General features: G+C 50.0%; 1 protein-coding gene across 1 annotated transcript in view; it reads left to right on the forward strand.

Annotated features, from left to right (window-relative positions):
• The window catches only part of LOC144729025 (angiotensin-converting enzyme-like), a 59262-nt gene that overhangs the window by 21930 nt on the left and 11591 nt on the right, over positions 1–25741 (forward strand). Inside the window, exons 13-18 of the mRNA XM_078608857.1 lie at positions 12818–12954; positions 14886–15044; positions 16745–16829; positions 18489–18632; positions 19238–19429; positions 20682–20779. Coding sequence (XP_078464983.1) covers positions 12818–12954; positions 14886–15044; positions 16745–16829; positions 18489–18632; positions 19238–19429; positions 20682–20779 — 815 coding nt within the window. The remainder of the gene's footprint in view (positions 1–12817; positions 12955–14885; positions 15045–16744; positions 16830–18488; positions 18633–19237; positions 19430–20681; positions 20780–25741) is intronic.

A 25741-nucleotide genomic window follows, 5' to 3' on the forward strand; every position in this document is an offset into this window, starting at 1 on the left:
CCTTAATTATGTCTGGCTGACTCTCCCACTGTCTCTGCCGCCTGCACGGGTGACATATGCCCGTTCATCAGGCCCCCTCCTTCCTTGAAGCAAGGTTGCAAATTCTGCCATCCTAGCCCTCCTCCAGTCCATTACTTAGTGACACCTGGTGTTTTGCAGTCTGCTGTGCTTTGGGGTGTTTTCATTCATTATATAAAAACAAGTAAAAAGATAATATATAAAAATATCATCAAATATTATTAATCTCAATTTTGGAAGAAGGCTAATACACAACATTCCGCCCTTTTAAAAATGGCCAGTGGTCAAATGGCCACGGGTTATTTTTAAAAAAAATGTATACCCTTCTTCCATCATGAACCATCGATTGTCCTCAAGTTTTGCTGCTATTTCCTTACAACGCGCGCGTACGTGTCACAACTTAACATGATTATATGTGACAAGAGAGGAAAAAGAAAAATTTCTAAAGGAACGTAAAACGATAAGGGAGGGAGAAATTATTCTATTGACTACGTGTTATAGGAGACATCGTTAAAAAGATAGTTTCTACGGTTATTCTTGGGTGGCATCATCAGGCCTTGGCTCTATCCCTGCTAGCTTGGCAAGGTACGTTAGCAGGAGCGTGAGCAGGAGGGCTGCCATTTCCTGGAAAACATGTTACACATTATTGTAGTGTGATATGCCCATTGGTTTAGTTCCCCCCCCCCCCCTTTTTCCACCTTTATTCCTCATCTTGCTCCACCAGCACAGGGTACGGTTTGATTTGGTTGATGTGCACCCACTTGTATTGCTGCTCTCTTCCTGTCTTTGTGATTTTTAGCTGATATACGACTGGGGACATTTTGTCAACAACCTCGTGTGGTCCTGTCCAGGAAGGCAGGAATTTCCTGCACTTCTGTTTTCTTTTCTCGTAATTGAGGTACCACACCTGGTCTCCTAGCTGGTATTCTGCGTGGCTGGCTTTTTGGTCATAGTATGCTTTGCTCCCCTGAGCCTCTACTTGCAACTGGTCCCTGACCATAGCGAATGTGCTCTGTAGGTGACTATTGAGTCCCGTCAGGTATTCAGTTGGCGTCATTGCCGTCGGGGTCTCGTCCTCCGCTGGGACATATAACAGGTGTACTGGGAGGGTCATTAGCCTCCCTGTCATGATCTCGAAGGGTGTCCTGCCTGTAGCTCGGTTGGGTGTGGCTCGCATGGCCATCAAGACTAGGGGTAGTTTCGTATCCCAGTCGCGGCCCGTGGTAGACACATATTTCTTTAGGAGGCTCACGATGGTCCTGTTGGCTCTTTCCACCTGTCCTGAGGATTGTGGATGGTATGCGACATGTAATTGTCTTTTTACTCCCAACATCTTCCACACTTCTGTGATGACCTCGGCTGTGAAGTGGCTTCCTTTGTCTGAATCGATCGTTGACGGTAGGCCCCATCTACTGAATATTTGGTTGATCAGTAGGATAGCGGTCGTTTCCGCGGTGTTGTTGGGTGCTGGTAAACACTCTGTCCATTTAGAGAATGCACAGGTCACAGTTAGCATGTACTTGTTCCCTTTGGTTGATCGGTTGACAGGTCCTATCCAGTCGATTTGTAGGTTGGACCAAGGATAATCTGTTCCCCTCCTCTGTAGGGGTGCCCTATGCTGTGAGGTCGTTGGCTGGTACTTACCACACACGAGACAGTTGGACACATGTTTGTGTATGTCTTCCCCCATTTTTGGCCAGTAGGCCACCTGTCGCAGCATCTGTCCCGTATTCACCTCGCATCGGTGGCCGCTGCACGGTTCATTGTGGGCGTGTTGTAACATTATTTCTCGATATTGAGAGGGGACTACCCATCTAGGTCGACCGTCTTTTTCGTTTGTGTATACCAGTAGCCCTTTTCGCATTGAGAACCTTTTGATTTGGCTATGCATGATCTCGAGCTCTTTATTGTCATTCAAGTTGTCAGTAGTGATTGGTTTTCCTGCTGGATCTTGGATATGATCGGCGAGTGTCTTTAGTGTTTCGTCCTCTTGTTGCATTCTGATCAGGTCTTCGGAAGGCTGGGCACTGTTCAATTGGGCTCTGGTTCCAGCTTCTGCCGGGTTCTTCCCACTTCTTGTGACCAGTCTTATCACGGCGATGTCTTGGTTCGTCGACTCTTGTTGTCCGTCTCTGTCGGTTTGGTCTTCTAGCTTCCACGGGGTGCCTTCCAGGCTTCCCTCCTTTGCTATGGCATCTGCTTGGTCGTTCCCAGTTTTCTCTTGACCAGGTATCTTGGAGTGCCCTTTGACTTTCTTCCAAAATATCTTCATATCCTTGTTCTGAACCATCTTATCTATGGCCTCGAATAGTTCTCGATGGTGAATTGGTTTATTCCTATGGTTCTTCATCCCGTTTTTTTTCCATATGGGTAGGTGGTGCAGGAAGCTGTGCTGTACGTAGTTGGAATCAGTGCACACCACCATGGTCCGTATTTGGTTATCGGATGCCATTTGGACAGCGATGTATACCCCGACCAATTCTGCATACTGGTTTGACTTTGGTCCCAGCTGAAATCCCTCTTGAATCCCTGTGAGTGGGCCAGTTTCCCAAATGACTCCTGACCCAGCGTGAAGCTTGTTCTCCTTCATCTTGGAGCATCCATCGATGTATACCACTGGTAGGTCGGAACATGTTTCCTTCCTGAAGGGCAAGTACCTGTTGTCCTCCGGAGGTATCTTTACGTCCTCTGCTTCTACGCTGTCAAAGGTACAATCATGTAAATCGGCAAGACCTTGGGCCATTGGACTTTTCTTGTTTTTTGCGTATTTCACTGTGATTGGTAGGCCTTGGAGTGTCAGTGCCCAGCTGGCTATTCGGCTGCTGGTTACGCGGCCCTTTCGAATCTTCTTACTGTTGAGGTACGCCAAGGATTCATGATTCGTTTCCAGGATGATCTTCTCTCCGTTTAACAAGTTCCGAAAATGTTGTATGGCCCAGATGTTTCCAAATATCGCCTTCTCACACTCAGAGAACTTCATCTCCACTCCCCGGAGGGCTTTGCTGGCATAGGCAATAACTCGTTTCTCTGCTTCCTGTCTCTGGTACAGTACCGAGCTGATACTATGATCTGAGTATGCGGTCTCCAGGTAGTATTCTTTCCCTTTCTCTGGGTATGCTAGGCAGGATGCCTCTGTGATCTGTCGTTTTAATTCTTTTTCTGCGGCTTCCTGTTCCTGTCCCCACTCCCATGGTTCGTCTTTTTGCAGTAGTTTGACTAAGGGTCGAACGATTCCTGCGTAGTCGTCCACGAACTGTCGAAGGTAGTTGCAAATCCCTAAGAAGCTCCGAAGGGTCGTGACTGTGGTGGGCGATTTGAGTGCGAGGAGGGCTCCAAGTCTTTTGGTTTGGGGTAACAGTCCCTCAGTGCCGACCTGGAGCCCGAGGTAGTCCACCCTCTTGCGTGCCCACTGTCCTTTTTGTATTGAAATCTTTGCGCCTGCTTCCTTTAACTGCTCGAGGGTATGCTGGAGGCTCTCGAGGTGTTCTTCCCAGGAGGAGTCCTTGACCAGTATATCGTCGACATAGACGATGGTACCTCGCTCTTTTGCGTCGTCCATTGCCTTGTGTAGGAATATGTTAAATCTTCTTAGGTTCTTTCGGTAAAGTCACGTAGAAAGTAAAATAAAATAAAAACAAAAATCACGACGTTTCGGAGGCAACACAAGTCTCCGTCATCAGGTGGGACCGTCACAGCCAGATTAGCTGTATCAGCTGTTTTTATTTTATTTTACTTTCTACGTGACTTTACCACTTGATACAGCTAATCTGGCTGTGACGGTCCCACCTGATGACGGAGACTTGTGTTGCCTCCGAAACGTCGTGATTTTTGTTTTTTATTTTTATTTTACTTTCTACGTGACTTTACCGAAAGAACCTAAGAAGATGATTCCTTGCAGTCACGAAAGCTTCAAATCTAGAATATGTTAAAGTCCGCAGGTGAATTTGAGTATCCAAATGGACATCGGTTCCAAGTATACTGTATTCCATTGAATGTAAATGCCAACTTGTATTGATCCGCTTCTTTCACGGGCATGGTCCAGAAGCCATTTGATAGATCCATGGTGGTGAGAATTTTTGCGCCTTTTATTTGGTTGAGATTCTGGTCGATTTCTGCCATTGGCCATCGAGATAGGGGAACCGTTTTGTTGAGTTGCCTATAGTCGATGGTGAGTCGCCACTTGCCTGTGGGTTTCAATACAGGCCAAATTGGTGAGTTGTAGGTTGAGTTGCATTCTCGAATTATATTCTTCTTGAGTAGGTTCTCCAAGGTTTCTTGGATGGATTCGTAGGCAGCCAGTGGAATCTTGTATTGTTTCACATATACCGCTGGCGCTCCTTCCAGTGTGGGAATAGATACCACGTGTAGGTCGGTTTTGCCGCAATCATAGGGGTCTTCTGAGAACAGGGAGTGGTATTTGTGGAGCAGTTGACGAAGCTCATTTCGTTGAGTGTCGTTCTCGAGGGCGTCTGCTGCTTCAATTTGTTGTTCGATTTGTTCTTCTATTAGGGAGACTCCTTGTCCTGGGTCTGGGTCCAAGGCCTTCGTGGTTTCGGGCGGCTCGGTTGAAAGTTCCTTTTGCGTTACTATCGGTTGAGTTGCCTTGGCTTCATCCGAGGGTAATACGCTCTTGCCCTTGTGTTCTCCTTCATCAGTTTGCAGTTCGTCGGTTTGGCCTCCAGGGGGCGGTATATACTCCATGAGGGGACGGTCATTTGGTGATACTGACTCTAAGTCGGCTTCCTTTCGGTCTTCTCTCAGTCTGTTAGTCATTAGCTGAGTGATCCGAACTCCTGCTGGGAGCTCGTCTTCGTTCCTGGTTGTCGTTGATAGGTCGTTGAGCTCTTGTGTTATCACTTGGATTCCCGTGGAGTCTCTCATAACGTCTTCATCTTCTGAGTCCCTTTGTTGCTCCGGCATTGACTGTGCCCAAATTTGTCGGGATTCAAGGTTCATAATGGGTTTCAGGCGATTCAGTAGTTCTATCCCAATGATCAACTCTTTTCCGGGGCTCCGTACGACATATAGGGGATGGTTCATGTTGATTTTGTTGAACGTCAACTTCGTCATAACTTTGCCCAATGGTCGCATGTGGGTCCCTTCACATCCTGAGTAGGTAAGGTTACTTGGCATCATCTGTAGTGTTTCATTCTTCCTCTGGAGGGCAGTCTGGAGTTCGTCAAATAATTCTCTGGATATCATGGATATTTCTGCTCCAGTATCACAAAGGCCCTGGCTGGTCAGGGTATCTTGCAGTATTACTTCCACGTGGACTCGTCCGACTGGTCCTACGGGAATCAATTCCCCCAGATGGTACCCTTTTCCCTCTGGTACCACTTCGGTGATTGCTTCGGGGCTTCTTGTCTTCCCTACGTTCACTTGGGCTACCTTTGCGCTGGGTGTGTCCTCCTCCTGTGTGGGTATAGTTGGTATTCTTCCCTTTGCTATTTGCATGGGAGTCTTCATACTCCCTAGGAGCTCTTTTTCCATCCTAATGTGGTGAGCATATCGATTCCTGTTAGCTAACGGTGGTCTATGCTCTATTGTTAGTGGAGGCGGCAGTGGGGGACGATATGGTGACTGGTTTAATGGGCGTCGGCCTCCGCGGGGTAGGTATGGCCCGTCACTCGCTCTTCCTCCTCCATAATTCCAGCCTCCGCCCTCTCCTGCATTCCATGGTGGTGGCGGCTGTGGGTGCCAGGTTCCCCTTGACTCGTCCCTCCCCCCACGTGGAACGTTGTTCAGCGTGTTGTAGACGGGTGTTGATTCTATTGGGTTAGGCGCCCTCTCCTGGGGGAATTCATGTCCACCCCGTGTGGCGCTAATATTATTCCTTGGAGATTCGCTTCCCTCCAGATCGAGGCATTCTTTATCTCTGGTGACGATGTGGGTTTTGGCTATGCTAGTGGTTTTCCGTCCGTTCACCCAGGCCGTGTGGGCCTTGCTTTCAATCTGGCGTAGGGAGGCAGTCTCGGGGTCCAACATCATTCCTACTATTCTCACTATTTCAGGTCTCAATGATTGAAAGAACATCACTTTTAAAACTGTCTTATCTCCCTGGGCATTGTCCCCGTCTCCTGCGTAATATGCTTTCTTAAGGCGTAGGAGATAATCTCGTGGGTCTTCGTCTACTCGCTGGGTCATCAACTTTGCCGCGTTCAATCCTTCGGACAGTGTGAAGTATTCCCCAAATCTCTTAACTACTGCTCGGCTCAATTGTTTAAAGTCACTCTTCACCCTATTTGGCAGGGAGGCTACCCATGGTCTGGCGGGTTCATGTAGGCTCCTTGATAATAAACATGCCTTTTCTGCTGATTTACCCAGACCCCGGATCTTAGCCTCCTGTTCTACCGTAGCTATGTAAGTGTGTATGTCCCTGTTCTTGTTATGTGGATCGAAGTAGGGAATTCTCACGAGTGCTTTGTCCATTAGTTTTAGTGTCTTACTGTTAAAAGTGTGTTGTTCGTCATCAGTGGTGTCGGTTCCTGAGGAGTGCTCACTTGAGCTACCCTTGTCTCCACTATCCCTGTTGTCATGTTTCCCGTGTCTGTGTCTCTTGTTTTCCTTATGTGGGTCTTGTGATTCGTGTTTGTGGGTTGGTGTGCGTGATCTCCTTGAGCGGTGTCTATGTGGTGAGTGTTTTTGTCCTTGACCTTCATGCTGCCTACTACGTGTGTGGTGCCTGCTAGGTGAGGTGTTGTATTTACGTTTGTCTCGTGCTTCATGGTTATCGGGATTCCTGTCTCTGTCATCTGTGGTGCGGGTGATTTTGCGTGGGTGATATTTACGTGTCATGCGTCCCTCTGGTGAACTCTCTCTGTTACCCCTGTCGTGTTGATAATGTTTACGTGAGGTGCGTCTCTCTGGTGAGCTGTGTCTGTCATCTGCATCATGTCGGTCATGTTTGCGTGAGGTGTGTCTCTCTGATGAGCGGTGTCTGTCATCTGCATCATGTCGGTCATGTTTGCGTGAGGTGTGTCTCTCTGGTGAGCTGTGTCTGTCATGTTTACGTGAGGTGCGTCTCTCTGGTGAGCTGTGTCTGTCATCTGCATCATGTCGGTCATGTTTGTGTGAGGTGTGTCTCTCTGGTGAGCTGTGTCTGTCATGTTTACGTGAGGTGCGTCTCTCTGGTGAGCTGTGTCTGTCATCTGCATCATGTCGGTCATGTTTGCGTGAGGTGTGTCTCTCTGGTGAGCTGTGTCTGTCATGTTTACGTGAGGTGCGTCTCTCTGGTAAGCTGTGTCTGTCATCTGCATCATGTCGGTCATGTTTGCGTGAGGTGTGTCTCTCTGGTGAGCTGTGTCTGTCATGTTTGCGTGAGGTGTGTCTCTCTGGTGAGCTGTGTCTGTCATCTGTGTCATGTTGGTCGTGTTTGTGCGAGGTGCGTTTCTCTGGTGAGCTGTCCCTGTCCTCTGCATCATGTCGGTCATACTTGCGTAGCGTGCGTCTGCCTGGTGTGCTGTTTATGTCATGTTTCCCGTCTTGCACCAGCTCCGCCCTTTTCCGCCCTATCATTACAGTGTATCCTGATGACTTAGGGTTAATTATTTGTCTCTCTCTAACGTTGGTGTGGTCGGCCTCATGTTTTCCCGTTTGTATTATTATTTCCTCTTCTCTCTCCTCGATTTGCGAGGGTGTTACTTCATCAAAATTGCTTTGCACAGTAGCCATACTCATTGTGGGATCTGGCCCTGGGCTACGTCCACGTGGCTCGGAGTGTGGTAAATTGTTACTCCCGTATGTGTTCTGTGTATCAGCGTCTGGGTGTTTCACTGGTGCATTTAGTGCGGATTCTTTCTCTCTCATGAGGGCGTGCAGACGCTCTACCTGCACCATTAAGGACAGTTTCTCTTGTCTTTCCCTTTCAAATTTTTCCTCATTCCATAATCTTTCTCTGTCTGTCTGTGCGAGGAGGTACGAGTCTACCCTCGCTATTTCTGCAATTTTTACGTCACGTTTGGCTTTGCCACATTTCATCACGTCCTTAAGTAGTTTCCTTCTATGGGCTTTAACATCTTCTGTATGGCACCCCTCCCATATATCTCTCTGCTCCGTCTGCTGGCTAGCAGTCCGTCCAGTACGTTTTAACACAAATTCCCGATATTGTTTTTCCATAGATTCCATCTCCTCCTCAGAGGTCCACTCTGTATCAGTGTTATGCGTTGGTGTGTCAACCTCAGAACGTTGTGGATCCTGCGCCATCTCTATTACGTAGTGTGGTTAATAGACTTAAGAGTGTATCTTAATTCTAACATCTCATGTGCGGCGTGAGTTACTCTAGAATTCCCCTTCAGCGCACATATAAACAATTGTATCACAGGATGCGTCAGTTCAACTCGAGCAAATAATTTCAGCCCAGCTGTCTTTGTTATACTCTGCTACTCTGGTATTTCCCTTCAGAGCGCGTGTATACCCCCGTTCATAATCACAAGGCAACGTTAGTTCACAACACTTTGATTAACACAACAGTGATTCGTTCCTGAATTCATGCACAAACTGTCTGCGAGAAATCCCGGACGAGCCCCCATTATGTTGTATATGTTGGGTATGAAAATTTTGATGTGTTGTATGCGTGCGTGGGTGAAATTATTATGTTGTATATGTGGGTTATGAATATTCAGTGAAAATAATAGTAATCAAATGAAATTTGGCCAAATGTGTAATTATCCGGAAATATGTTAATTTTATGTAATTATGCACATTTAATTATGCCAATTCGAGAGGTAATCGTAGTAATTATGCGAGTGGGTGGAATTATGATAATGCAAGTCGTTATGATAACCAGACCCCGCCTCGGTGACGAGGGTGGGTTATTGATCGGAATAAGGCAATTAATCGTATGCAGTTATGCAGGTGTGGTGTAAGTATGCAAGATTAACTTAGATTAACTGGGCATCGTTGTCTAGGTTCGTCTCATTCTCGCTTATCTTTAGGTCCCCGGTTCACCCCGTTATCGATTTAACATTTACTGAGTATGTGTTAGTGTGTTTATTAAGGTCACCAAGTTCAGATCTCAACGCAGAAGCAGATCTTATGCATAGACTTCAGGAAAGAATCACACAACCACTTCTGTATTAATCAATTTATTACTAATTCAACTTCAACTATGATATAGTATGCGAACTCTCAATCCCGGAACGTCAACACGGCATCAATACAGTATCATCGATGATTGTCTGATTTCACTTTGACAACGGCACATGGATCCCGCATAACGCGATGGTTGTTAGTGAGAGAGAGAGTCGTTAAAACATGCAAATACTATGCTAAGAAAAACCTTAACGTTAATGAATGATTACTCAATATTGTTCACGCAGTACAGTGCTCCTTATTGATAGGATGCGAGTACGCGCGGCGATTATGACTGAAAGATACTTGAAAGATTATACGGCGATAAAAAAAAACACAATCAAAACAGTTATTATTCTTAAAGGCACCAATCTCAACAGATACATCGGCAGGTTATCTGACAGCAGAATGGCTCGGAGTAAAGGCCTGCGACGGTGCTCCTTTTCCGAAGATCGTTATCTTATATCAAATTTACTAATTGGGGGCCAGATCACCTGATAAGGATCTGGTTCACGGCCACCACTCCCCACGTGAGCGTGGCTCGGCGGAAGGAGGTGCCAAGAATCAATTCGTATTGATGGATCTGTTGGGAATTTATGCGATTAAGAGTACAGCCCACTAAATATTAAAGATAAAATTACGAATACTCTTATAAACGACGGATGGCCATCACTCGGTCTCTAGTGTTCTCTTCACAGCCACGGACGGCTTATGGGTTCGAGTGGGTTTGAGTGGTAAGAGTTGTCTTCAATAGTCAGTGTTCGGAGTCGGTTCTTTATGTCAAACAGACGCCTGGTGGTCGTGTGGTGAGGGGGCGGTGCGCGTCATACGTATTAGTCGCTCCTCTGTCGCCGTGGGGAATTTGGTTTGGATGCTCGGTCGGTAGGTGGTGCCCACAGCTCGCTCCTGGCGTGCAGTGTTGGGTCGTCACCTCGTCGCCAAACCGCGACGCTGGCGGCCAGCAGAGGGACCTCCGACTCGGCAGAGGTTGGGCTGTCGCGGCCGAGTTGAGCTGTCAAGCGGGTCTTGCCCGCCTGCAGAGGAGACGGGGAGCCGCTTGAGTCGAGCCCCGAGAGCCATCTGAACTCGGCTGAGTCCCAGAAGCTGAAGAGTCGAGCTGACCCGTTAGTCGCAGCTCGCCCTTGAGTCGACCCGCTCGGTCGAGCTGAAGATGAGTCGAGCCGACCCGCTGGTCGAGCTCGGCTGGTGAGTTGACCCTTCTGGTCGAACTCGGCTGGTGAGTTGACCCTTCTGGTCGAACTCGGCTGATGAGTCGAGCCGACCCTTCCGGTCGAGCTCGCTCATGAGTCGACCCGTTGGTCGCACTCGTGATGAGTTGACTCTCCTGGTCGAACTGGTTTCCAATGCTCAGAGTCCTTTCTTTTATGCCGAAAAATCCCTTTGGGTCCTGCCCACAAGGCGGGGTTTTCTTTTGATTTACTGTGTCAGGATCTGTCCGTGTGTAGGTGTGTTCATGTGTGTGTCCGTACGTCCGTGTGTCCTTGTGTGCATCACCCACGGTATTTTCCGTTGTCATACTCCCTCCATAAAATCCATGAGCAAACAATCAGATGTTACAAATTGCCTCGAAGTCGTCTCTCTGTCTGGGTGCAATATTATCTCTTGTCTGGCCTTCTTCATGAACCAAAACACAGACGTTACAAATCGTCTCACAGGCGTCTCTGTCCGTGTTGCACGACCTGGAGGGAGGGGCACACTCCCTCCGATCCTCACAGCACACAAAGACATGGTTAAAAAGTTTTAAATTAACATTTGTCCCTTACCATTTCCCAGTTATGATTCTGTATGTAGCCTAAGGTGTGTCGTTTCCCATCGTGGTGCTTGACCCAAGTGGAGGTGCCTCCCCGAGCACATACACACTCCCATCCCGCGCTGCGGGGATACAAAGACGGCCGGGATCTCCCTTTCTCTCCGACCCTGGGTTTAACATCGCTCTTTTATTATGTATTTTATTTCGACCTGGTGGTGATTTATCCCGCTATCCTGGCTTTTCATAAGTTTTACTTTTGTCTTTTCATGCACAGGCTTATTATTATTAATTTATTTCCGATATCTTAGGTTAAGGGGTAAGTTTCTTGATCCTAGGAATTCGTATTCCTTGGTGTCTGCATGGTTATATAAGCGGAATATAGTTGACGGTGAATAGCGTTCACATTGATGTTATGTACGATATTATGTATTGTGATGTTTTTAACTTAACTTGGTCAGGGCTTTACTGACATGAAGTTGCATTTCATAGCCTCGCAGGTTTTTGCCTCACTCTGTCTCTGCTCGCCGTTGTTGTTGCTGTCCGGCTGACGCCGTTAACTCAAGGCCTCATTAATTTCCGTCACTCCTTGTAGGTGAGGGCGGTTGAACCTTGGAGTCAGTTCTGGTTTTTGTCTGCTTGCTTTTTCTGATGTCCCCTGACCCCGGGAGTTATCATTCCTACTTTTATGGCCTGTCGAAGCCCGACTCGCTGTTGCTGGCTGGTGTGTTGTTCCCGGCTTTTTTGCTTACGTTTGCAGTTCGCCGTGCTCTTAATTTCCTTCCCTCTTCAACCTTATATCGACTATTCGCTCCTGTCTGGGTGCGATTCAATTTTGACTTAGGAAGGTTCTGATTGTCATATGCTTTGGGTCGAGTTGTATATTAACGTATGGAAATAACATTTCATATTGACTTAATGATGGTGATGGTTCAGTAGGCGTAACTTGTGGCCTGGTTTAATTGGAGTGGGTGTGAATATCAATAACTTTAGCCTACCCTGTTGTTAAATTCTGACTTTAACGTTACTGTAATAGCAATACAGAATAATTGAGCTTTTCGACTTAACTAGGCGAACACGAACTTTTGGTGACCCCCGCAGCCTCGCCGTTCAGCTGAGTCTGCATCCTTGATATACAACGCTCTTATTCGTCTCACTGTGGCCATCCAACCTTCTGCTCTGGGAGTGTTATTCTTAATTTCAGGTCAAAGGCCCCCTCACAGCCGTGCAGGGTTGTTAATCAGCTCCCTCCCCTGTGCACACAGCGTTGCTGACCCACTTCATTTGACCACTCACCCTGGATTTAATAATTTAATTCCTTAAAACCATGCAGGATGGTTGGCTTTTTGCCTTAATTATGTCTGGCTGACTCTCCCACTGTCTCTGCCGCCTGCACGGGTGACATATGCCCGTTCATCAGGCCCCCTCCTTCCTTGAAGCAAGGTTGCAAATTCTGCCATCCTAGCCCTCCTCCAGTCCATTACTTAGTGACACCTGGTGTTTTGCAGTCTGCTGTGCTTTGGGGTGTTTTCATTCATTATATAAAAACAAGTAAAAAGATAATATATAAAAATATCATCAAATATTATTAATCTCAATTTTGGAAGAAGGCTAATACACAACACGCCCCCCGCCCCCCCCCACCGGCATGCCAGGTGCTGAGCCACCTTCTGCGCACAGGGAGAGCTGCCACTGGGGGTGCCACATTGAAATGGCGCAATGTCACAAACACGTCGTTATTGCCGTACTTTATTTGTTGGGCTTTTGTCATTTTAGTGACCCGGGTCACTCTTGCATTTCCTGGTCTCTCGAGTTCTTACCCGGTTAAACCACGCGACTTGGCTTGTACGCATCGGGACCTGCGGTGGTTGCTTAGAATGAACCTGTGAGTCCTGAAGGCCATGGTTTAATATCGTCCGAGTCTGCCCGGCTCAGCGACCTCGTCCTTGTTGTGGCGCGCAGACAAGAACGTGGACGAGCGTCAGGCGGCGGCGCTGCTCGAGGAGTTCAGCGCGACCGCCGAGAAACAGTGGAACGCGTTCTCCGAGGCCTCGTGGGCTCTCAACACCAACATCACGAAGGAGAACGAGCAGCTCGTGGTGCGAACCGGCGCAGGCCAGCGCCCCGCGCGAGGCCCCTGACCGCAGCGGTGTCCTCCTCGTGGGGGCCCCACCAGACCACGCACGCACCCACGCGGACGCGGCTCGACGCACGCCCACGAGCACTCGCGCCAGATGAACGACGGGGGGCCTCCTTGCGACGGGCGGCAGGGCGGGCGTCTCGTCGCAACTCCGTAGAGATGGGTCTTTGGCGTCAAATCGTAATTTATCGACTCGTAATGCACGGGCCGCACAGTATTTGCTCGCTCTCGGGGGGAGAGGGCAACTCAGAGTTGCGGGGACCACGGGCGGGCGGGAAGGCAGCCGGCACCCAACATTTGGCCAAGCGCTGCCAACGAGTGAGCATTTGGACCTGGAGACAAGCTGCGCGTGCGCGCAGGAAATGCTCATAGACGGCAGGTGGAATCCGTGCAGTCTGTTCCCCTGTCACGCGTGTTTTTATAGCGCGAATTAGATATGTAACGTGATGAATGTATTGGGGAACACGTGTTTTATAACGCGGATGCGAATTGGATATAACTCGACTGAATGAACATAACTATGTCGCGCGATTAGGAATAAGCGTGGCATCGCACAAGGTGGGATGCTGCTGGATGCTTCTGGATGCCACCCACGCACCTCAGTCTTTGTTCAGCATGCGTACGCATACTCTTTGGTTCTTTCGGTGAAGTCACGGAGGTAGAAAAGTAAAATAATATTATATCACGATGTTTCGATCACAACACAAGCAATCGTCCTCAGGCGGAAAAATAATCCAGCAGTAGAACTGCTGAACCAGGAAGAACACAGACTGAGGACGATCGCTTGTGTTGTGATCGAAACGTCGTGATATATAATTTTATTTTATTTTTCTACCTACGTGACTTTACGGAAAGAACCAGAGAGTATGGATTCCTGCAGTCACGAAAGCTTCAAATCAGGATGCGTACGCATCTCACGTGTTATAGCAGACTGTGCTTTGCCCTGTATTATATATGATTAATAATAACAACGCGGTTTTCCCATAACGCGGCGTACTTGAGGAACGCAGCTACCGCGTTATCGGAGACCAGACTGCATTTGTGCCATCCTGCCTTCTGGCGAGCCAGAGTTATAGCACTTCGGCGCCCACGTTTGTGCGATCCATCAGCCCTCGCCTCCACAGTGCTGGATTACAGGCCACGTGCATGATCACCACCGCCTGGCTAGATACAAAGGATTGCCTCTGAAGGGGACACTGACCTGGGCGTGGTGGGTTCATTTACAACAGCTAAGGCGTTTCTGACCGTGTAGCTCTCTGATGTGATCTTGGGTTGTCACGGCGTCAATTCAGTTCCTGGAGTTCCTGGAGAAGCTCCCGGCGTTGTGTGTCGAACAACACGTGGTGGTACAACCCGAGTGTCCATCGATCACACGGACTTGCGCGGCTATCAACATCGCTGGGCTGCGTGGTTGCCGGGAAACGACAGTACGGATAATGGATTTTTGCATTTATCTGTGTGGACCTTCCGAGTGCTATCCCCATGGGCACTCTACTTTTCTCCCTCATGAAGATAAAAAAATACCCGTTCAACACGGAGGAGGCTTTCGCGCCCGATATTACCCATGATAGAGGTTTTTTTTGGGTTAGATCGCGGAAATATAAATGTTTCGTTGAAACCCGCCACCACCCGACACAGCCAATTAGTGAGGTTCGTCACGTAATCAAAACATTCCAATTCATTACTAGTTCAGTACACCGGCGTGTTGGAGAGTAAACCCACCACATTTACACACCGATGTGAACCCCCCAAAAAAATCTCTATTGTGGAAAAAAAAAACCCCATTCATGGAATTTGGCCAAACTTCCCAGTGTTGGATAGAGGGCGTTACGATTACCATTACTTCACGGCTGACATGTCGTGGCGTGCGCGCGGTGTCGCCTCGCGCAGCAACTGACCAGCCTACAGGTGGCCAACCACTCGGTGGAGTACGGACTCAGGGCCAAGGGCTACGACTGGCGCAACTTCCGGGACGAGGGCATCAAGCGGCAGCTCAAGAGGATCGGTCAAATCGGCGTCGCCGCCCTGCCCGTTGACAAGCTCGACGAGGTGAGTCCGCCCGGTGGGCACAGCGTCCTCCCTCCTGCTCGTCGTCCTCGTCCTCATTCGTAGAGCGCTCTCAGCAAACTGCTGCATTGATGCCCAAAGCGCAATCGAATATTAATTGCATTGAATTTGATTTGTTTGACACGTAGGCTTTCGCAACCAATGTTAACCATAATATAGGGTTTTTTTGGGGAAAGATCGCGTAAATATGAATGTGTCATTAAAGCCGCCACCACCCGACACAGCCAATTAGTAAGGTTCGTCACGTGAACAAAACGTGCCAATTAGTTACTAGTTCAGCACACCGCTTGTGTGTTGGAGAGTAAACCCACAACAATTCCGATTTGGGTACGTTTCGCTGGTAATTGCAACCAGCCTCATCAGGCGACAGCCATAGATGTGGAGAATTCCTCCCGTTTCGGTCTTAAATAGAGGGGTGAAGGTGATGTCATCACTGTGAGCCTATCAGATGCGAAGACCAAAGAGGGCTTAATGTCGTCATATAAATTAAAATGGCTACCTATTAGTAGTTGGGTTATTTACAGTTATAATACTCTTAGATTAACACAATGTACATATATGACGTAAGTACATTCTAACGTACATACATACATTACATAATGTATGTAACTATAATGTACATACACTCTTAGATTAACACAAGGTACATACATCATTAAACATTATGTAGGCACCACATATTAATCTAAGCGTATACAGATAATCTGCAGTACGTTTACTTGGCTTCTCACAGTTAATCAACATCCAAAGGAATGGTTGTTTTTATTATTATTACACGCTTTTATTTAGCTCACTGTCTGTTGTTGTTGTCGTTGTTGTATCCTCAAATCTTGTAACTACATTTTTACACAATTCCCAATGTGGTATCGACTGCAAACTTTGTATACTTATATCTTACTGATGACAATACTATATTCTATCATAAAAATATGTATTTTTATACAATATTTTTACATGCTTTCTATTAACTCTGGTGTTGTCGTATCCTCAAATATTTTAACTCATTTTAACGCACTTCCCAATATGATATCGACTGTAAACTTGGTATACATATGTCATACTGATGACAATACTATATTATATCATAAAAAAAAAAATTTTAAACAATATTTTTTATATGTTATGTTTCGGCTTGGGTCTAATTGTCCACGCTCAACTGACGTCTGTAAATCACCACGGCCCCTTACGTTATGGCAAACCTCGGGGCCACTTCCTGGAGTCGTGGAGTTCTGCCATTACTCGTATGGTACATTTCATTAAAGCGTGTTTAAAAAAAATATTTTTTTAATATTACTTATTGAAAGTTTATTTGATGAAGTCACGGTTACATGTTTACACAGCAATGGCTCGCCCTCACTCAAGTCTTTATCAGGAGTATCTCGCCAGGCTTTCGCAGGAGCGGCCGAGGATTGCCGTGGCATTTTCCCCAATGCAGTCATTTGCGGTGTCGTAATTTCACATTTGGACCGTGATGACCTACTCTTTTATTTCCCCTCCGAATAGTGTGACGGGATCATTGCCTCCCATTGTTAGGCAGATGGCGCGTATTGATGGCAAACAGAGAAAGCTGATGCTGAATCCGCGATGTCTACGGACGGAACGCAATAATAAGTAATGAATGAATGTGTTTTTAAAAATTAATTATTATAATCACATGCACCGCCACCACTGTGTGCTCGCAGTACAATGAGATCACGACGAGGATGGCGATGACGTACAGCGTTGCGGAAGTTTGTCGGGAAGAGAAATGCCATCCCTTGGACCCAGGTAAGGCACCCTGGCTGGGCTGGCAGACACTAACATGACCCGTACCACGACGCCTCACGCCAACTGTGGTCAGTGCTCGGTAACGAGTCATTAATTCTGTGAATGGGTCAGGGCTGGATGAATGTGATTAAAGCTGTGTTTGGGGTGCCACAGTGGCGAGGAGATGTTAACTCCCTCGCCTGGGATACAGACGGTCGAGGCGTTCGATCCCGAACCTGACGCCTGCTCCTGTATATTTGGAGTTTGCGTGTCTCTCTCTCTCTCATCATTATCATGGTGGCTAGGAGATGTCAACTACCTCGCCTGGGATACAGACGGTCAAGTGGTTCGATCCAGACCCTGACACCTGCTCCTGTATATTTGGAGTTTGCGTGTCTCTCTCTCTCATCATCATCACGGTGGCTAGGAGATATTAACTGCCTCACCTGGTATACAGGAGGTCGTTGGTTAGATCCTGACCCTGACGCCTGCTGCTGTATTTTTGGAGTTTGCGTCTTTCTCTCTCTCCCTGTGGTCGCTTGGATTTTTATCCGGGTCCCCCAGTTTTTCCCTCCACATTTAGAAACAATCACGCGTTTAGAGTATTTGGCTGCTATAAATGTCCACGTGATAAGCCACTTCGCTGAGCAATCATTTGTGGCCAGATCGTCTCTGAAAAAGAGCTACATAGCTCAGTGGGCATTACCTGGTAAAATAAAAAAAAATAGTTTCACTTTTTCTCGTTTACAGTTTTTTAATAGTTGTTTAGTTTGTGTTGGATTGCTCCACAATGGGTCTCATTGCATGCTTGCCAGCCCTACCAATTTAAGCAGAAAGCTGCCAGCTTTTAAACCCCATTAACACGGGATGACTTCTAAATTGATGAAACGACTTTCTTCGTGCACGGGCTCGCTCTCGAAATTGATGTCCGGTCAAGACGTCTTAAAACTCGCGATCCTGCCGTTTTCATCACCCAGCTTGGCAACGCTGCCGCGTCATTCAAATCCGACGCTTTCTGTCAGCGACGAAACAGCTCACCACGACGGGAAACGAAGGAAGCCGAGAGCACCGTGCACACGATGTGGTGGTCACATGGCACGACGGAGGAGTCGGGGGGGGTGCGGCTTTCCGCTCTTCGATGAGCACCGCGAGGATGTCGCCGCTCACGACTGCACGGGGGCATGGGGGGGGGGGCGCACGGAACGAGAGACAGCGAGAGGAGGGGACGCGGTGCCGGGAGGAGGGTCTGGGATCTGTGGTGCGTGTGCGGCACGTGCGGAGCGGGGAAGGAAGCGCGCGGCGGGCCAGAGTAAGACGTGGCTCGACATCTGGCACGGAGGCACCACTGCCTTTGTTGTCCTGCCCGACGGGTGTTCCTCATTTGAGCGAGCGAGCTGGGATGAGTTTCCCTTTGAGTCCGCAGGGCTGAGAAAGTGCCTGTTGTGGGCGGCCGCTGGATTTCTACTTCGATTTCGCGAAAGTTTTGATGTTGAGAAACACAACACAGTGGTCGGAGCGCGCACTCACGATGACTTGGGGTTTTCCTTGGAAGGACCCATGAACCTCCCATTCTCATTAGATCACTCTGTCCGCGTGCCCGTCTGTGCACGTGCCCTTCTGACCGTGTGCCTCACCTGTCCGCGTGCCCGTCCGACCGTGCCCCCTGCCGTGTGTGAGCAGACATCACGGCCACCATGGCCAAGTCGCAGGACCACGAGGAGCTGCTCTGGTACTGGGAGGGATGGCGCAATGCTTCCGGGCGCAAGATGAGGAGCGACTTCACGCGCTACGTGGAGCTGAGCAACGAGGCCGCCCGGCTCAACGGTTCGAGTGATTTAAATTCACGGTGGAAAAAGTACCACGATGTACAACGACATTGGCTTTGCTTTCCTTTCGTGATTTCATTTCTTGTTTAATTTTTTCGCTACCCCCCCCCCCACCCCGCATTACATTCTAACTGTCAGCCACATAACGAGATGAAGAAATATCCACTCGGACCTGTTGCAGTGAGCCGTGCACCCGCCTGTGTTAGATAATGGCCCCAGAGGATGACATCACAGAACCACTCTTGATGTCACTTTAACAGCCCAGTCATGTAAGCCACACAAGAGGCGCTTTTTTGTTAATTTAATGGCGTAATAAATCACGTCCACGGCAACTGATAAATTGTCATTATCAGGGTTGCGGTTCCAGATTTTTTTTCACAGCGCCTCTCGTGGCTGCAGGGGTCGGTGAACCTATTTGCGTACAGCGTATACAAATAAAATACCACACGTTCCCACGCACACGATTCGGCGCGCCCATCACGAGCGAAGGAACGGACGACTAATCGTTAGCCCGACACGGCGTCGTGCCCCTTTGTGCGCGCTCGTGATGGACACGGCGAGCGTCGCGCTGGGCACCGTGACGCCGTGTTCGTGTGCCGTCAGGCTACCGTGACGGCGGCGAGATGTGGCGCTCCGTCTACGAGACCGAGACGTTCGAGGCGGACCTGGAGCGCCTGTACGATGAGCTGCGGCCCCTCTACCTGCACATGCACGCCTACGTGCGGCGCAGGCTGCACCGGCGCTACGGGGAGCGGCTCGTCAACCTACGCGGCCCCATTCCCGCACACCTGCTCGGTGGGTTTGCTCCGCGGCACTGTGGCGAGGAGATGTAGATGTTAACTACCTCGCCTGGTATGCAGGAGGTCGTGGGTTCGATGTCGATCCTGACGCCTGCTGCTGTATATTCGGAGTCTGTGTGTCTCTCTTCCCGCGGGCGCGTGGATTTTTCTCCGGGTCCTCCGGTTTTTCCTTCTACAATTTAGAATCGACATCACGCGTTTAGAGTATTTGGCTGCTATACATTTCCACGTGATAAGCCCAATTCGTTGATCTATCATTTGTGATGTCCAGGTCGCTTCGTATAGCTCAGTGGGGCCTTAACCTGGTAAAATAAAATGAGTAAATAAAAAATAGTACATCCCAGTGAGAATGTGCTTTCTCCCAGTCACCCCTTGCTCTTCTCTGTGGCAGTGTGATCTTGGCCTAGTAGCTCCGTGCTGTCGACACGCCCCCTTCCCGTGATGTTGTCTCAAGGAACCCGGGATGACAGCAGCGTGGTGGCATGCAGTCGTGACACTCGCGCCCCACAGCAAGAAGGGGCCTGGGTTCGATTCCTCTCTGTGTGGAATTTGCGTGTTCTCCCCCTGCTCTGCGTGGGTTTCCTCCCATGATCTTTGGGTTCCTACCAAAGCTGAAACGAAATACAAATTGCTCTCTTGGGATTAGACATAGCAGCATTACCCCTACTGCAAAATATTGGTAGGACCCTCCTCAAAAAGAGTATCCAGACTCAGAGAGGTTTTTTCTGGGTAAAACGAGCATGTTAACAGTGCCGGATTATCCCAGTAGCACAAGTAGCTACATATGTAGCTACGGCCCTGCCCTTTCAAGGGCCCCACGCCAAATGCTTTCAAGCTGTCAATTCCGGTTCAGTGATTCTGCACTAGATGGATTACTATAGTACTATCCTGCCTTCAACTTTTATGAATGACTGGGTTTTTAAGGTTAGCGATTTGTTGTATTATCTGGCTGTATAGCAAATGAAAAAGTACAATTACTTTAGTATGCAAGTTAAACATTTGTGTTTTAATATTATTATTTTATTTTACATTTAGGGCCCATTTATAACATATGCTACAGGCTCTGCACTAGCTTAATCCGGCACAGCATGTTAATCATAATAATACAAGTCGGAGATCCGTGCCCTTACGTTAGTCTTCCTATTCATGGCTCGAGCAGTTGGATCAAGGTCCGGGGTGAACCGATCCGTTCCCGCTCACGCCACCACCGTGATCCTCACACCGCGCTGCGCCACGCGTGTGCCCAGGTAACGTGTGGGCTCAGAGCTGGAGCAACGTGTACGACGTCGTCACGCCGTACCCAGACGCGCCGGCCGTGGACGCCACGCCAGCCATGCAGAGCAAGGCAAGGAAACCCCCCCCCCAGCAGAGCCCCTCCCCCACCCAAGAGCCCCCCCCACCCAGGAGAGCCCCCCACCCAGGTCGCTTCCGGAATCTAGCTCAATTATCTAAAGTTGAACACCAACCATTGAGGAAAGCGGGACCTTTCCTCAATGCACCATTGGAACCTCCTTTGCCAGTAGCAAAATATGAAAATAGTTTTTTTACCCTTTTATCTGGCAACAAAACAGACACCTTTTTTTACAAGGAGTCATGTTTGCATTGACCACAATACCTGCGGTCGGAATGCAAACAAAAAACACAACTCTGATAATGTCTGCACTGTCCTTGAAATTGATTGGTCCACACCCGAGACAGCTTTCCTTAGAGCCTAGTCTCACATGGTGTTGGACCAGATGACCAATCAATTTCAAGGACAGTGCATACATTTATCAGAGTTGTGTTTTTTGTTTGCATTCCGACCGCAGGTGTAGTAAGTATTCAGGAGGCTTTGACGACGGGGTCGGAGGCACACTTATTTATTAACACCAACTTGTGCACAGTAACGGGTACACACAGTACTTAAGGGGGTATTGTCCCCTTCACTCGGCTAACAGGGAGACACAACATCTAACCCCGCTAACCTAAGCCCAAGTCCTCCACTACGGAGCTAGGGGAGGCTACCTATCCCAGCCCTGGTCAAGCTGGGATCCCGGCACCCTGAGTCTCCAGACCGGCTCTTATAAGAACGTCAGTCTGGGCTCTCGGGGCCACGCCACCGGCTTGCCCTGGTCGGCCCTGACAAGGACAGCGAGCCAGGGGAGCTCCGGGGCCTATTCTAGCTGGTCTTCAGTCTTCGCTGGTTTAAGCTGATACTCGACCTCGAGCCCTCCGGCTCACCACCTTTTATAGTACTCGGCCCCTGGGAGGGGCCCGTGGGGGATGCAGGTGCGGACGTTGGTGTGAGCACCTCCTCTGTGTACGGCTCTAACCACGCCCCTTGTGTTTGTTAGCCATCCGCGCCCATACACAATTACACCTGTACATCACCCCCCCCTGTACAGCTCGCAGCCGTCCCCGGCTGCAACAAAATCAGAATAAAGGTGCATCCCTCCCCAAAACCGTGTGTGCCTCGCGTAATTTTAACAAGAACAATGACAACCATAACAACAACAACAGAAAACAGGAGGAAGAAAAAAAATAACCCGGCGCACCCCCCCGAATAAATACCCCATTCCGCAAAACCAACATATATACACGCGCTCCGGACGCCTCCCCCCCTCGTCCGCAAAGGCCCCCCAACGGCCGACCTCACAATAGTCTGCGCGTTTTGGCGCGCGTTCTCGCGGCGGGCCCGTCACAAGGGCCCGTCCCGGCACCCTCAGTGGCAGTTGTTGACGGTCCGGGTGCGAGAGAGTCTGGTTTCGCTGCCGAGTGACCCCCGACCCCCCCGGGGGGGGTTGGCGGTCATGGACCCGTCACTCCAGTTGCACCTGGAGATGGAACAGTTGATGTCAGGTTAGGCGAGAGCAGCGACGTCGGGGAGTCGGCGGACCCCTCACACGTTTGGCCATGCGTGTGTGTGTGCGAACCACGGGGCGGCGCAATGAACGGTTTCAACCTTGAGGGGTGCACGTACCACCGACGCCTCCCCCATTTGACACGTACACATTGCGGCCGCAAGACCTGTACGACCTCCACGAGCCCCCGCCACGGCCGTACCAACTTTGACGAGGTCGCCAGCGGCACCTGGGGACAGTGCAACCATGCCCTGTCCCCTGGTTTCCATTTGAACACATGTATCCGCCCCAGCCGAAGCCTCTCGTTCGCCTTCTGGCGGAGTTCAGAATTTTGCACGGCCGCTTCCCGCGCCTCAGATAATTTGCCGATGTTAAATTTAACGTGTTCGGACAATGTAGACTTCGCCTGAGGCGCCGAGAGCTTCAGCTGGGTCGTCACAGGGGGGTTAGCCTCGCGGCCATACATTAAAAAGAAAGGGGAAAATCCGGTGGCCGCATGGGGAGCCATCCTGTAGGCTTGCAACACACCGGCAATGCGAAGGTCCCAATCTGTCTGGGATTCCGATACCTGCTGGGACAGCATGGACGTGATAGTCCGATGCAGCCGTTCCACCATCCCGTCAGTTTGTGGGTGATATGGGGAGGTCCGAATTTTCTCCGTACCCAAGAGGTCGCACACCTCGCGGAGGAGTTTCCCCGAAAAATTCTTACCCTGGTCAGTCAGCAGCCGTTCCGGAGCACCCTTGTCGAGGACATAGCCCTGGACAAAGGCCTCCGCGATGGCTGCTGCCGACTGGTTGGCCAGGGGCCAGGCCATAGGCCCTCTCGTGAAGTATTCGACCCCTGTCAATAAATACCTATTTCCCCTGGGTGTAGCGGGAAATGGCCCGAGAATATCTAGAGCAATGAGCTCGTTAACCCGGGAAACCTTTATGGACTGCAGCGGAGGGTTGGACCCCCTTGCTGGTGGCTTCCGCTGCGCGCATTGCGTGCACGACCCCAGGAGATCCCCCACGTCCTTTGCCATGCCCGGCCAAAAGAAATCGAGCTGGAGCGTGGCAAAGGTCTTGTGAACCCCGAAGTGCAGGAGCCGCTCATGAGCAGCCCATACCACCTTACCCCTTAATGCTGCAGGCACCACGAGCCGTTGGCGGCGGGATTTTCCGTCTCAGTGCATTAAAAGACCCTGGAACAACCCCCACGAGTCAACGTTCGCCACCCCCTGACCAACCCCCCCGGTGCAACGGCTCAGAGCGAGGAGGGAGGTGTCCTCCATTTGGAGGCGTCCCCACTCCACGACCGACAACCCCAGCAACGAATCCCTCCCTTCTTGCTCGATAGGACCCGAAGCCGAAGGCGCATCGGCGGTGGCCACGAGGACCGAATCGGTGGTCACGTTCGGGGGCCTACAACGCCCCGAACCCAAGAGGCAAGTGCACTCCGAAGTGGGTGGCAACCGCGACAGGGCGTCAGCGTTCGTGTGGCGGACGCCCTTACGATATGTGGTGACAAAGTCGTAGTCTTGGAGAATCTCCAACCATCGAGACAACTGGCCCGATGGTTGTTGAACCCGCAGGGCGTACTGTAGAGCCGCATGATCTGTACGGACGGTGAAACGCCGACCGTACAGATACGGGCGGTACTGCTGAATGAAATAAACAATTGACAATAATTCCCGATGGGTAACGCAGTACCGTTGTTCCGCCGGAGACAGTACCCGACTACCGTAAGCCACCACATGCTCTACGCCCCCAATGAGCTGGGACAGCACGCCCCCAATGCCTGTGTTACTTGCGTCTGTATCGAGCAAGAAGGGTTGTGAGAAATCGGGGTAATTCAATGGCGGAGCCCCCACCAGGGCATTCCGGAGGGCGTGAAAAGCAGCCTCCTCCTCCGGCCCCCAATGAAACCTGACTCCCTTGGACGTCAAGGCATGCAATGGTTTCGCGATCGTAGCGAAGTCAGCCACAAACCGTCGGTAGTACGACGCGAACCCAATGAAACTCCTGACCTCTCTCACCGAGGTGGGAATCGGCCAGGAGCTGACGCATTCCGTTTTGGCAGAATCAGTGGATATCCCCGAGCGCCCAACAATGTGACCCAAATACCGCACGGATTCGCGGAGCAAATGGCACTTCTGCGGTTTAAATTTTAAATTGGCAGCCCACATTTTGAGAAAAACAGCACGCAACCTCTGGAGGTGTTCCTCGAAGGATTTGCTAAAGACGATGACATCGTCCAAGTAAATTAAACACGAACCCCATTGCAAGCCTGCCAAGACCAGTTCCATTAACCGCTGAAAAGTTGCCGGCGCAGAATGTAAGCCCATCGGCAAGCGGTTAAATTGGAAGAGACCTTGCGATGTACGAAAAGCGGTCTTAGGTTTGGATTCGTCATCCAGAGGAAGCTGCCAGAACCCAGAAAGTAAATCCAGGGTGGAAAAGAATCGCGCCCCCGCCAAGGCATCGAGCGACTCATCCATTCGAGGAAGCGGGTATGCATCTGCCACAGAAATTTTGTTCAATCGCCGAAAGTCGACACAAAACCGCAGTGAGCCGTCGTGTTTTTTCACCAAAACGATCGGCGCGCCCCACGGGCTGTTGGAAGGGGAAATGATATCGGCGGCTAGCATGTCATCAACGGCCGATTTGACATGATCCTTTTCGGCGGGACTCAGCCGAAAGGGATTTTGGCGGATTGGCGCGCTGTCACCCGTGTCAATATGGTGTCGCAGCAATTTAGTACAACCAATATCAAATTTGTGTTGACTAAAAACGTCGGCAAATTCTTTCAGGAGAACTCGCAGCTGCGCACGCTGCGAGTCGGACAGGTCCACTGATCCCGCGCAAAGTGCATCCAGCCATCCGTCATCAGAGTCCGAATGCGGTCGTGACGGAGGATCGGTGGTTACCTGACCCACGAGTGGTTCCTCATAGGGTGCCGCGTTGCGTGTGCAAGCACGGTCCCTTGAGGAACCACGGCCGTTCGCGATCCTACATTAAGGACTGCAATGAAGGGGTCCCCATCCCCTTTCACCATGGTCTGAGCCGCTAGTAAATCGGGGCCATTGACCCCGGCCCAAGATGGTCCCAACAAGACCCCCCGATCCGCAACCCCCTCCGCAAACGGCCGACGCAACCTAAGAGGGACGAGCATCTGAGCCCCCGGGGGTACGCGCACAGTTTTTGCCACGAGCGCCTGCACGGTCACAAATGCCTGACGCTCCGTGGCGGGGGAAGACAAAAACATTACGCGTCGACCCGACGGGAGCTCGATGCACCCCTGGTCGATCAAGATACGAATGGGCATTTTGGCCAAGAAATCCGTCCCCAACAGGCACTGAACCGCCAGTGAGGAGGAAACCAAAACAGGGCCGGATAATTTAATGTCTCCAATGCATATTTTGGCGCGGATTTGGCCAATGATGCCTAGCGAGCCCCCGTTAGCAGCATAGCATGGCACGTCAA

This window comes from Lampetra planeri, chromosome 31, assembly GCF_965212315.1.
Source record: "Lampetra planeri chromosome 31, kcLamPlan1.2.h2, whole genome shotgun sequence".
Lineage (NCBI taxonomy): Eukaryota > Metazoa > Chordata > Hyperoartia > Petromyzontiformes > Petromyzontidae > Lampetra > Lampetra planeri.